Below are 13,862 nucleotides of genomic sequence, written 5' to 3'. Positions count from 1 at the left end.
AGTTCCCTGGCTTGTCCTTATCACCTTTTTTTAAACAGTGGCACCACGTTAGCCAACCTCCAATCTTCCGGCACCTCATCTGTGCCGGACTATCAATTTCTAGGGTACACCTGATCAGGTCCTGGGGATTTATCCATGTTTATGTATTTCAAGACATCCTCCTCTATAATATAGACATTTTTCAAGATGTCACCATCTATTTCCCTACATTCTATATCTTCCATGTCCTTTTCCACAGTAAACACTGATACAAAATACTCATTTAGTATCTCCCCCATTTCCTCCAGCTCCACACAAAGGCTGCCTTGCTGATCTTTGAGGGGCCCTATTCACTCCCTAGTTACCCTTTTGTCCTTTATGTATTTGGAAAAACCCTTTGGATTCTCCTTAATTCTATTTGCCAAAGCTATCTCTTGTCTTCTTTTTGCCCTCGTGATTTCCTTCTCAAGTATACTCCTACCACCTTTATAAACGTCTAAGGATTCATTTGATCTATGCTGTCTAGACCTGATACATGTTTCCTTTTTTTTCTTAACCAAACCCTCAATTTCTCTCATCATCCAGCATTCCTGACACCTATCAGGAAGGATTATACTGCCTATGGACTCTCATTATCTCATTTCTGAAGGCTTCCCATTTTCCAACCATCCTTTTACCTGTGAACATTTGCCCCCAATCAGCTTTTGAACGTTCTTGCCAAATATCGTCAAAATTAGCCTTACTCCAATTTAGAACTTCAACTTATAGATCTGGTCTATCCTTTTCCATGACTATTTTAAAACTAATACAATTATGGTCTCTGGCCCCAAAGTGCTCCCCCACTGACACCTCAGTCACCTGCCCTGCCTTATTTCCCAAGAGTATGTCAAGTTTTGCACCTTCCCAGTAGATACATCCACATACTGAATCAGAAAATTGTCTTGTACACACTTAACAAATTCCTCTCCATCTACACCCTTAATACCATGGCAGTCCCAGTCTATGTTTGGAAAGTTAAAATCCGCTACCATAACCACTGTATTATTCTTACAGATAACTGAAACCTCCTTACATATTTGTTTCTCAATTTCCTGCTGAGTATGAGGGGTTCCATAATAAATTCCAATGATGTGATCATCCCTTTCTTATTTCTCAGTTCCACCCAAATAACCCCCCTGGATGTATTTCCAGGGATATCCTCCCTAACTACAGCTTTCCCTTATCAAAAACACCACTCCCCCTTCCTCCCTTGCCTTCCTTTCTATCCTTTCTATAGCATTTGTATCCTGGAACATTAAGCTGCCAGTTCTGTCCATCCATGAACCACATTTCTGTAATTACTATGATATCCCAGTCCCATGTCCCTAACCACACCCTGAGTTCATCTGCCTTTTTCGTTAGTCCCCTTGCATTGAAGTAAATGCAGTTTAGTTTATCAGTGCTACCTTGTTCTCTGCTTTGTCCCTGCCTGCCCTGATTGTTTGACTCGCTCCTTTTCTCAACTGTACCAGTCTCAGATCGATCTCTTTCCTCACTATCTCCCTGGGTCCCAACCCCGTCAACACCCCCCTCAATCGCTCCCCTCGCCCCCACATTACTAGTTTAATCCTCCCGAGCAGCCCTAGCAAATCTACCTGCCAGTACACAAAGGAAACTTGATTATCCGAGTACCAATTATCCGAAAATCTGATTATCCGAAAGAGATCTGAAGTCCCAACAGAAACATTACATCAAAGACGTGTTTCCAGCAGTGACCGCGTCTTTTGTTTATGGTGATTAAACAGGCACTGTCTCCAAATGACTGACCTCATGCCCTTTCTCTCTCCCCACACTTTCCCTGGAGTTCTACAGAGGGGTGTACCCTAACCCACCCCAGCCCCTTCCCAGGAATAATCTCTCCAACATTATCCTGTAGAGGGCAAATGTAGAACCTGTCAAAAACTTGCAGTAAAATATTGTGTGTGTGTGCGCGCGCGCTATTTGGAGACTTACCCCACAAAGGCAGCAGCAGTCTTGTTGGTGTGCAGTCTGGATACCCCGGAGTGGGGCCGAGGGGTGGATGGTAGGCCGTGGGGTGAGCATTGTTGAGGGCGGGGGCTCGCACGCTTTGTGCTGGGGGTGGGGGTGGGCGGGGTGGGGGAGGGGGGCGGGTTTGGACGGGGTTGGAAGTGGGTTTGGATGAGGCTGGGGGCGAGGTTGGACAGGGTTGGGGGGGCGAGGGGCGGGTTTGGACAGGGTTGGGGGTCGGTGTTGGACCGGAGGAGGGGGTAATCGAAAGGAGGGCAGTGCTGGGGGCGGGGTCTCGCATGCTGTGCGCTGCTGCAGTCTCCGGATTAGGGAGCATACTTTAAAACTCTGAGCCCCAGAGGAAAGGTATTTAATCGATTTTCCGAATAATCGATTATCCGAACGAAATAGTGCCTGCCCATCACATGCAGATAATCGAGTTTCCACTGTATTAGTCCCCTTCCAATTCAGGTGCAATCCATCCTTCTTGTACAGGTCACTTCTACCTCAAAACAGCTTCCAATGATTCAAAAATGTGAATCCTTCTCCCATACACCAGCTCCTCAGCCATGCAAAAATCCACTCTATCCTCCTATTCCTGCCCTCACTAGCATGTAACACTGGGAGTAATCCAGATATTACTAGAGTCATAGAGATGTACAGCATGGAAACAGACCCTTTGGTCCAACCTGTCCATGCCGACCAGATATCCCAACCCAATCTAGTTCCACCTACCAGTGCACGGCCCATATCCCTCAAACACCTCCCACTCATATACCCATTCAAATCCCTCTAAATGTTGCAATTGTACCAGCCTCCACCACTTCCTCTGGCAGCTCATTCCATACACGTACCACCCACTGCGTGAAAAAGTTGCCCCGTAGGTCTCTTTTATATCTTTCCCCCTCACCCTAAACCTATGCCCTCTAGTTCTGGACTCCCCGACCTCAGGGAAAAGACTGTCTATTTATCCTATCCATGCCCCTCATAATTTTGTAAACCTCTATAAGGTCAACCCTCAGCCTCCAACGCTCCAGGGAAAACAGCCCCAGCCTGTTCAGCCTCTCACTATAGCTCAGATCCTCCAACCCTGGCAACTTCCTTGGAAATCTTTTCTGAACCCTTTCAAGTTTCACAACATCTTTCCGATAGGAAGGAGACCAGAAGTGCACGCAATATTCCAACAGTGGCCCAACCAATGTCCCACACAACTACAACATGACCTCCCAACTTCTGACAGGGTTCATGTTGAAAACTGCAGTAAGTTCCACTCAATCTGATGAGGAACAGTCTTGTGGAGACAACAACGAATTCTGCTCTCAATTCTCATGAAGACAGGCAAACGAGGAGACCAGCTCAAAATTTTAATAGATTAGGTTAGATTAGATTAGATTAGATTACTTACAGTGTGGAAACAGGCTCTTCGGCCCAACAAGTCCACACCGACCCGCCGAAGCGTAACCCACCCATTCCCGTACATTTACCCCTTTACCTAACACTACAGGCAATTTAGTATGGCCAATTCACCTGACGTGCACATCTTTGGACTGTGGGAGGAAACCGGAGCACCCAGAGGAAACCCACGCGGACACGGGGAGAATGTGCAAACTCCACATAGTCAGTCGCCTGAGTCAGGAATTGAACCCGGGTCTCTGACGCTGTGAGGCAGCAGTGCTAACCACTGTGCCACCGTGCCGCCCTCTAATAGTGACACACATCAGCATTGTCTCCTTCAATCCTAGTTATTATATCTTTTAATCATCAATAAACTTCATTTTCTGAGAATTAATTGAGGTTCATCCTCTACTACTGCAAAAGTTTAAGTCCTTAGACTTACTTTTGGAGAATGGATGGCTCATATTGCACAATGGTGATGTCCTGACCTCGAGGTCAGAATGTCTGTGTTCAAATCCCTCCTGCTCTAGAAGTATGCGGCAACATATCTGAACAGGCTGATAAAACATATCTAGGTAGAAGGATTGGGAGTAACACTTTACTCCCAGCATGACAATGAGTGATAGACATCACTGCTTAAATATCACATGACAACATGTAGCCCACTGGACATGGAGGAACCAGTTTGAAGAGAAATTACCACTTTAAGAATGTCACTACTTCACAAAATAAGGATGCATAGATTCTAACTTGTGAAATGGTTAAATCAGAAAAAAAAATCATATTCCTCTTCAAAGAAAAAGAAAATCAATGCATGAAATTGACTAAAGAACAGTTGGATGCTTGACAGGGCAGCTATGTGATCTTTCTGAATAGCTGAACTAACCTCTATCTCCTGTGATCTTGTAACTGGGTTGAAGTGGAAAATACTGAGCTTTTCTTTTTTAAAATCTCAATTATCACAGACAATTCCAGATATCGTCCAACCCTTCTGAGTAATACCATTTTATAGAATTGCAAGAACAATTGAACAACCTATTTTTAAAAGCTCCACCGAGTTTCAATTAATATTACTTAAATACACAGCAATTGGAATTCACCGGTTCAGTGATTAGCACTGCTGCCTCTCAGCACCAGGGACCCGAGTTCGATTCCACCCTCAGGGGACTGTCTGTGTGGAGTTTGCTCATTCTCCCTGTATCTACATGGGTTTCCTCTGGGTGCTCTGGTTTCCTCCTACAGTCCAAAGATGTACAGATTAGATGGACTTGCCTTGCTGAATTGCCCACAGTGTCCAGGTTGATTGGCCATGGAAAGTGCAGAGTTACAGGGATAGGATTGAGAGGTGGGTCTGAGTGGGCTGCCTGTCAGAGGGTCAGTATAGACTAGATGGGACGAATGGCTTGCTTCTACACTAGGACGGCACGGGGGCTCAGTGGTTAGACTGCTGCCTCACAGCACCAGAGACCCAGGTTTAATTCCAGCCTCAAGCAAATGTGTGGAGTTTGCGAATTCTCCCCGTGTCTGTGTGGGTTTCCTCCCACAGTCCAAAGATGTGCGGGCTAGGTGGATTGGCCATGCTGAATGGCCTGTAGTGTTAGGTGCATTAAAAGTGCCTAAAATAGCCCTCTACCAGATCCCTCCAAATGCTAAAGCTGCTGGAGATAACCAGGTTAAAGAATATACGTATACAAAAAGTCAGGCCCTGATATCTCATGGTGACACAGATTGTCCGTGCCTTTGGGCAAATCTTATAAATGAGGACAGGTCTCATGGTACATTTGCAAAATCCTATCAACTTTAGCAGCCAAGCAAGTGACAAGCAGTGATGGAATCGATAATTACTTGGCTTGTGTGGTTTTGTATTAATGCATTGTGCATGTAGTACATTCAGAGAAAGTTACTATCTCAGCCAGCCAAAGTAACTGACTTACCGCACTGCAGAAAATTTTACTACAAAGGTAAAACAAAAACAGAACAACTGAATGATTGTCTCTTTGAGCAATGAGGTTTGCCTGAGTTCAATTCTAAACATGTTCATCCTAAACCAGGAAATCTGACTCATTAAAGAATAAAATCAAGCCTGCCTTTTCTACATACTGCATTTAATCCAAGTTCCACCAGGCTTGGTCTATTTCAGGAAAGCTCTGAAGATCTTTGCCATGATCTTCAGTCAGAGTCAAACCAAAGTCCATAATATCTTTCTACATTGGCACTTTCATTAAGCAAGGCCTATAACTTCATTTAAACAACCATTCCTTAGCCTTCTGTGCTACACAGAAGCCACCACTTTCTACAGTTTTCCACTCTGTCTGAATTATATGTCAAGTGAGCATGGCAAACCTAAAACATGTTCATGTTGGCTGTGGGCTCCAGATGAGCATAAAGCATGTGATATCTCTAAAACAAGACAGGTCAAACCAGAAACAGTCTGTGCACTTGACCTTCTATTTCATTATTGACTCCTCCATGAACTTCTAGGAAAGCTCCAACCATGAAAACAGCCATTAAAAAATTCTGACTTTGTCCCTGCTTTAAACAATATCAGGGTCTTTTCACAAACCTGCAGAGCACAAATCAGAGACAGGACTCCAAGCTTCCAGCTCATAATGCTTGAAAGTATCCACTGCAAATGTGTGATCACTGTACTAATCCTTACCTCTGATCCAGTTAATAGTAGAACAACACCTTTATAACTGGGTAGAAAACAGCAAGATGTTTGTGGACACAACTGGTCACTGATATCCTACCTCATCACAAACCATAAATTAACTAGAGTCGTAGAGATGTACAGCATGGAAACAGACCCTTCAGTCAAACCCGTCCATGCCGACCAGATATCCCAACCCAATCTAGTCCCGCCTGCCAGCACCCAGCTCATATCCCTCCAAACCCTTCCTGTTCATATACCCATCTAAATGCCTCTTAAATGTTGCAATTCCTCTGGCAGCGCATTCCATACACGTACCACCCTTTGCATGGAAAAGATGCCCCTCAGGTCTCTTTTATATCTTTCCCCTCTCACCCTAAATCAATGCCCTCTAGCTCTGGACTTCCCCCACCCCAGGGTAAAGACATTGTCTATTTATCCCATCCAAGCCCCTCATAATTTTGTAAACCTCTGTAAGGTCACCCCTCAGCCTCCAACTCTCCAGGGAAAACAGCCCCAGCCTATTCAGCCTCTCCCTACAGCTCAGATCCTCCAACCCTGGCAACATCCTTGTAAATCTTTTCTGAACCCTTTCAAGTTTCACAACATCTTTCCGATAGGAAGGAGACCAGAATTGCACACAATATTCCAAGAGTGGCCTAATCAATGTCCTGTACAGCCGCAACATGACCTCCCAACTCCTGTACTCAATACTCTGACCAATAAAGGAAAGCATACCAAACACCTTCTTCACTATCCTATCTACCTGCGACTCCACTTTCAAAGAGCTATGAACTTGCACTCCAAGGTCTCTTTGTTCAACAACACACCCTAGGACCTTACCATTAAGTGTATAAGTCCTGCTAAGATTTGCTTTCCCAAAATGCAGCACCTCGCATTTATCTGAATTAAACTCCATCTGCCACTTCTCAGCCCAGTGGCCCATCTGGTCGTAATCTGAGGTAACCCTCTTCGCTGTCCACTACACCTCCAATTTTGGTGTCATCTGCAAACTCACTAACTGTACCTCTTATGCTCACATCCAAATCATTTATGTAAATGACAAAAAGTAGACGGCCCAGCACTGATCCTTGTGACACTCCACTGGTCACAGGCCTCCAGTCTGAAAAACAACTCTCCACCACCCTCTGTCTTCTACCTTTGAGCCAGTTCTGTATCCAAATGGCTAGTTCTCCCTGTATTCCATGAGATCTAACCTTGCTAATCAGTCTCCCAAGCGGAACCTTGTCGAGGAGTATACTTAAGAGGGAAATCAGGAGGGCAAAAAGGGGACATGAGATAGCTTTGGCAAATAGATTTAAGGAGAATACAAAGGGTTTTTACAAATATATTAAGGACAAAAGGGTAATTAGGGAGAGAATAGGGCCCCTCAAAGATCAGCAAGGCGGCCTTTGTGTGGAGCCACAGAAAATGGGGGAGATACTAATTGAATATTTTGCATCAGAATTTACTGTGGAAAAGGATATGGAAGATATAGACCATAGGGAAATAGAGGGTGACATCTTGCAAAATGTCCAGATTACAGAGGAGGAAGTGCTGGACGTCTTGAAATGGTTAAAGGTGGATAAATCCCCAGGACCTGATCAGGTGTATCTGAGAACTCTGTGGGAAGCTAGAGAAGTGATTGCTTCTAGCTGAGATATTTGTATCATCGCTAGTCACAGGTAAGGTGCCAGAAGACTGGAGGTGGGCAAAAGTGGTGCCACTGTTTAGGAAGGACGGTAAAGACAAGCCAGGGAACTATAGACCAGTGAGCCTGACCTCAGTGGTGGGCAAGTTGTTGGAGGGAATCCTGAGAGACAGGATGTACATGTATTTGGAAAGGCAAGGACTGATTAAGGATAGTCAACATGGCTTTATGCGTGGGAAATCATGTCTCACAAACTTGATTGAGTTTTTTGAAGAAGTAACAAAGATGATTGATGAGGGGCAGAGCAGTAGATGTGATCTATATGGACTTCAGCAAGGTGTTCAACTATTAGTTAAAAGAAAAGACCTCACATCCCAGCCTCTTATACATGCACATCAATAAGTTCCTAAGTGCATTTCAAGATAAAAATGGCATAGCTTTTTAACTTATGCATTCTTCAGACGTATGTAACTTAACACATGAAGACTGCAACATTAGGAACAGCCAACCTTGTATTAATTTCAAGGAGAAAACCTCTACCGTAACACATGTTGAGATTGTACTTTACCTGTGCTGATGTACTGTTCAGCTTCTCCAGTCCATTCTCCAAACGCTCCATCTTGGCTGTAAGTTCTTTGCTCTTCTTAGCCAGCAAATTCTGATATAGCTTGATCTGTTCAAGGAAGGACTTGGGTGTAGTATAATTGTAACGCCGATCATTTGCTAAGTAGGACTTGGATATCTCATTGACAGTAATGTGGACATATGCCATAAACTTGCTGACAGAGTCTTTTATTGCAGGCTGAGGAAGATAAATTGTGAGAGAAACTTGTCTTACAATGTTTTCCATTGACAGAAAGTCATATATTCGCACAGTCCGTGAAAATATTATCAAAGAAAAGGAACTATGAAGTGACTGGCATTTACTAATGCAACTGTAATCCAGTTACAACCATGAATCTCAGAGAAGTAATCCTGTTCTATCAAAATAAATATTCTTTTTTTAATTGCAGGACAGCATTATTTCCAAACAACACTGAAGGTGGTTGAGACATCATGATTTCATCAAGAACAATATGTTTTAATTGCCAATAATTGGAATGACTGTCCTGTTTTATGTTTCAAAGTACTGAAATTCCAATTGATTGTATTAATCCAATATATTTCATACAACTGACTAAAGAATGTGATGCACTGGAGGACAAACAAATAGGACATCCACAATATTAGCAATATTTGCTTTTAGCCATTTAATCTATTGCAATTAATGGCAAATTAATTCAAAGAGGACCAATTTTTCTTCAAAGAATTAGCCATGTTACAAGCATATCCTCAGAAACCACAGCTTGATACAGGTCGATAGCACAGAAAAAGCCCCTTCCGCCCACCAAGTCTGCACTGATCAAAAACATCCACCTGACTATTCTCATTCCATTTTCCAGTATTGAGCCCATAGCCTTGTATGCCTTGGCAAATAATCAAAATGTCATTTTGTTGATAATTTTTAACATTTAATTTCAGATATGTTACATTATGGTAAAAAATAACCATGAGTTTCAGGTTTAGGGTAAGGATGTGAATGCATTTAAATACCGTAAACGCAATGTGATTAATTAATATAAATTCACTAATATTAATTAAACTGGTAAAATCAAGTGGGCAGAGTGCTTATATCTGTTTTATTGGTTTAGCAGAACTAATCCACATTAAAGTGTGGTTCCAGCTATCTGAGCCTTTGAAATGTCAATGTAATTTTTCTTTGCTCCACAGAATTCCACAGTAACTCCATCTCCTCCCTGTCTTAAATGTGTGACTCCCTACTCTAAGATTATACCTTTTGGTCTTAGATTTGACCACAAAGGGAAGCAATCTATCCATGTCTATTCTGACAAGTCACCTAAAACTTCTGTGAGATTTAATAAGGTCACTCCTCATTCTTCAATCTTCCAATGAGTACAGGCCCGATCTATTCAACTTTTTCACGTTTGACAATCCTCCACAAACAGTCTCAGCCTAACCTGGTGACTGCTTTGCAGAATATTTACGTTCTGCCCATAAAAAAAAGACTCTGAGCTGCCAGTTGCCTGTCACTTCAATACACAACCGTGTTCCCTGGCCAACATCTCTGTCACAGATTTGCTGCAATGCTCCAGTGTAGCTCAGCGCATGCTGAAAGAACAGCATCTCATTTTCTGCTTGGGGACTCTGCAGACCTCTAGACTCAATATGAAGTTCAGTAATTTTAGGACCTGAACCATGTCCTAGTCATATCACTCACACCATGCCTTTTTATCACATAGTCTGCCATTATACAATACCCATTATGAGCCACTAACAGTCTCCATAAACAGTTACTCTCCCTCCTAGCCAGATCATTATCGACTCCTTTGTCTATTCAACTATTCTTCTCTCTCTTCGGGGCTGTACCCCTACCTATCATTTAATCCTCACTTAAACCTCGCCCCTCCATCCCTTCCCAAAACCTCTCTTCTGCATATAAACTGACATTTTTCCAGCTACCATCAGTTCTGATGAAGTGTCACATGACCCAAAACATTAACTTTGATTTCTCTTCACACATGCTGCCAGACCTGTTGATATTTTCCAGCAACTTCTGGTTTTGTAACTTCCATGGACTGCCTCCAGTGCAAATATATCTCTCTTCAGATAAGGAGCCAAAACTATTCACAGAATTCCAGCTGTGGTCTGACAAGTGCCTTGTATCGTTTTAGCATGACCTTCCTACTTTTATACTCCATTCCCCTTGAAATAAAGACCATTTGCTTTCCCTACTACCTGCTGAATTTGTAAGACAGTGTTTTTGAGATTTATGCACAAGAACTGCCAAATCCCTCTGTGAAGTATCTACCTGCAGTCTTTCTCCATTTAAATAATGTTCAGTTCCTCTGTTCTGCCTGCCAAATACATAATGTAATTGCATGTGAGCAGTCTGCTGTTTGCTACATGCTATGAAGTGCTATGTAAAAATTGACTAGAATCCATCTAGTTTGCAGTCCACACCCTCATGGTCACCTCAGTCATGTATCGCAGTAATGGAGTTGTTGACTAGTATTACCAATCAACCTCAAACAGTTAGTGTACAACAGATTCTAACAAAAGCCCCCAGCAGGATAGCCTTGGGAATCACAGCTCTAAAGTCATGTCTAAAGCCATAACAGGCAAACATATCCAACAGGAACAGTAAAAGCGCCCACAGTTAATGAGACAAACTAAATATCATATTGGATCAAGGGAGGTGACTTACAAAAAAAAACTGCCAAAAAAAAGTGGTAATTCTGAGGTTTGAGAAAATGTTAGAACTCAACAAAGGATTACCAAAAAAATTGATCGAGAGGGAATAGAATATGAATGTGAAATATAAAAATGATAATACAAGCTTATGTAAATATGTAAAAAGGAAAATATTTGCAGCGAAAATGTGGGTCCAGTACAGGCAGGAACAGCAGAATTTATAGGAGGGAGTAGAGAAGTTGCAGGGAAGCTAATACATTCTTTGTATTTGTCTTCACAGAGGAGATACAAGAAGTCTCCCTTAAATAATTAAGATCTAAGGGTCTCGTGAGACTATGGAACAGAAAGAAATTAGTAATAAAAGAGCATTGGAGAAATTAATGAGACTTAAAGTTGACAAATTACCAGAACCTGACGACCTTCACTGTAGAAAGCTGAAAGAGATGGTTACAGTGATATTGGATGCACTGGTGACTATCTTTCATAATTCTATGAATACTGCAACAGTACTTAGTGATTGGGAAGTTGGAAATGTAACCTTACTGCTTAAGAAAGGAGGGGGAGAAAAAGAACTACAGATCTGTTTGCCAGATTGGCAAGTTTGGGGTTGTTTTCCTTGGAACAGAGAAAAGGCTGGGCATGACAATGATTGAGATATTCAAAATTGTGAGGGGTAGAGATAGAGTAGACAGGAGGAACCAGTTTCCCTTGTCAGAGAGAGCAAAAACCCAGGGGTCATAGATTCGATCTAAATGGCGGAAGGATTATAGGGAATATAAGGAAAACCTTTTCTGCACAGAGGGTGGTGGATGTCTGGAATTTTCTGCCTGAGTTAGTGATGGAAGCAGAGACCCTAAACTCTTTCAAAAAAGTACCTGGATCTGTGCCTTAATTAAATGCTGTAAGCTGCAGGGCTATTGGCTGTGTGCAGAAAGTTGGGATTAGAAAGGGCATCTTAGTGTCTTGTATCGGCATGGACAAGATGGGCCAAATGGCCCCCTTCTATGCTGTATCATTTCTATGGTTCTATATTCAGAGTACAGAAAACATTTAAATCTATTATAAGAGTTATGATTATTGGATATGTAGGAAGTAATTTCCTGATGAACATAATCAACATGGAATTATAAAAGGAACACAATATTTTCAAAACTTCAAAGTGCTTTTGAGGATGTTGCTCGCAGTGTTGTGGTATTTTGGATTTTCAAAAGGCTTTTGATAAAGTCTCAGACATGAGGCTGGTCAACAAATCTAAACCCCATGGGATCAGGGATAATAAAGCAGCATGGATTGAGGATTGGTTAACTGGGTGTCAGCAAAGTAAAACTAAATGGGTCACTCTCACGTTAGCAAGCTGCGGCAACTGCCACAAGTGTTTGAAGTATCAGCTATTCATAATCAATTTCAAACACTTGGATGTGGCGGCTAATTGTGATATTTCCAAATTCAGAAAATTGGAGAGAAGGTAAATTGTGAGGAAAATGCAGAGGCTTCAAGGAGATTTAGGCAGGCTGAGTGAGTGGGCAAGGTCATGGCATGTGAAATATAAACTGAATGAGTGAGAGGTCATCCACTCTGGTAGAAGGAATGAAGGAGTAGAGTATTCTGTAAACGGTGAGAGATTGGAAAGTCTTGATGTCCCAAAGGACCCAGATGACTTTGTTCACAAGTCACTGAAAAGTACAGCACAAGTACGGCAAACAATGTGGAATATAAATGGTATATTAGCCTGTACAAGAGTATATGAGTACAGGAGAAAAGAAGTGTTGCTTCATTTATATAGAAAACTATGAAACTGCACCTGGAGTGCTGTGTGCAGTCTGATCCACCTCCTGAAGTGAAGACATGCTTGACCTAATGGGGGTGCAGGGGAGATTTGCCAAACTGGCAGGACTGCCCTGTAAGTGAGTTTCAAGAAACTGGAACTGTATTCTCCGAAGTTTAAAAGAATTAGAACTTATCTCATAGAAACTTAGAAAATTCTTAAAAAGAGAGTTAGAGTGTCTCAGAACAAAAGGACTGACTCCATTAAAGGACTGACATGCAGAAAAACCTCTTCATTTTTGAATTCTCAACTGCAGAGGATGATCATTAAGGAAATTCAAGACGGAGATTGATAGATGTTTAATCACCAATAACGTCAAGGGAAATGGGGATAACACAGGAATGTGGTGTTGAAGAACACCTTCCTATAGCAGCATGATCTAGAATGATAGAGCAGCCTCGAGGGGCTAAATGGACTACCCAGCTCCCATATTCCAAGGAATGCATTCCTCTCAAGCATGTTTCATGTCATCTCTTCAACAACTAATGCATTCGATCTAATTACTTTCTGAAAGAAACCCGATTTATATTTGAATGGATCAGGACTGCTACCACCATCTCCTCTATTCCATTGATTGACCACTCAGTGAAATACTGTCTTCTCGGATTAGCTTCCAGTTTAACCCTGTCAAGCACAGATTCTACAGTTCTGAACAAGGTAAAAGAGCTAGCCATTGCCCATGTTCTTTAGTCTGTTTAAAATTCCAATGCATACGTAATTATATCACCTTTCAACCTTCTCTTTTTGACAGAGAACATACTTTTTCTTTAGTGTAATAGCTATGCTGAATTCAAACCAACCATCCCTCAATAATCCTGTAGCCTGCATTTATTATCCCTTCAAGAACTGCAATATCCTTTATGCACTGCTGCAGTCAGAACTGTACATACTATTGTAAATGCAATCTCACTAATAATTTACAAAGCACTGTGAGTACTTGACACAAATGTACTTTTGATGTTTTGTATCGCTGTTGGGCTGCCCAAACTACGAATAATTGCTTATATCCTGGGGATCATCCATGGAGAGGTTTATGTTTATGCTGATTGGCACCAGTTAACCAAGAATGTAATTTACCCTATTAATGCATTTCAATAACCTAC

At 42.1% G+C, this 13,862-nt stretch overlaps 1 protein-coding gene across 2 annotated transcripts in view; it reads right to left on the bottom strand.

Annotated features, from left to right (window-relative positions):
* The window catches only part of dnah9 (dynein, axonemal, heavy chain 9), a 507,475-nt gene that overhangs the window by 226,332 nt on the left and 267,281 nt on the right, over window positions 1–13,862 (bottom strand). For both annotated transcript variants that reach the window (XM_072558306.1, XM_072558307.1), the window contains exon 48: window positions 8,251–8,484. In XM_072558306.1, coding sequence (XP_072414407.1) covers window positions 8,251–8,484 — 234 coding nt within the window. The remainder of the gene's footprint in view (window positions 1–8,250; window positions 8,485–13,862) is intronic.

This window comes from Chiloscyllium punctatum, chromosome 39, assembly GCF_047496795.1.
Source record: "Chiloscyllium punctatum isolate Juve2018m chromosome 39, sChiPun1.3, whole genome shotgun sequence".
NCBI lineage: Eukaryota > Metazoa > Chordata > Chondrichthyes > Orectolobiformes > Hemiscylliidae > Chiloscyllium > Chiloscyllium punctatum.
The sequence above is the reverse complement of the archived record's forward strand: the minus strand, read 5'-3'. Positions and strand labels throughout refer to the sequence as shown.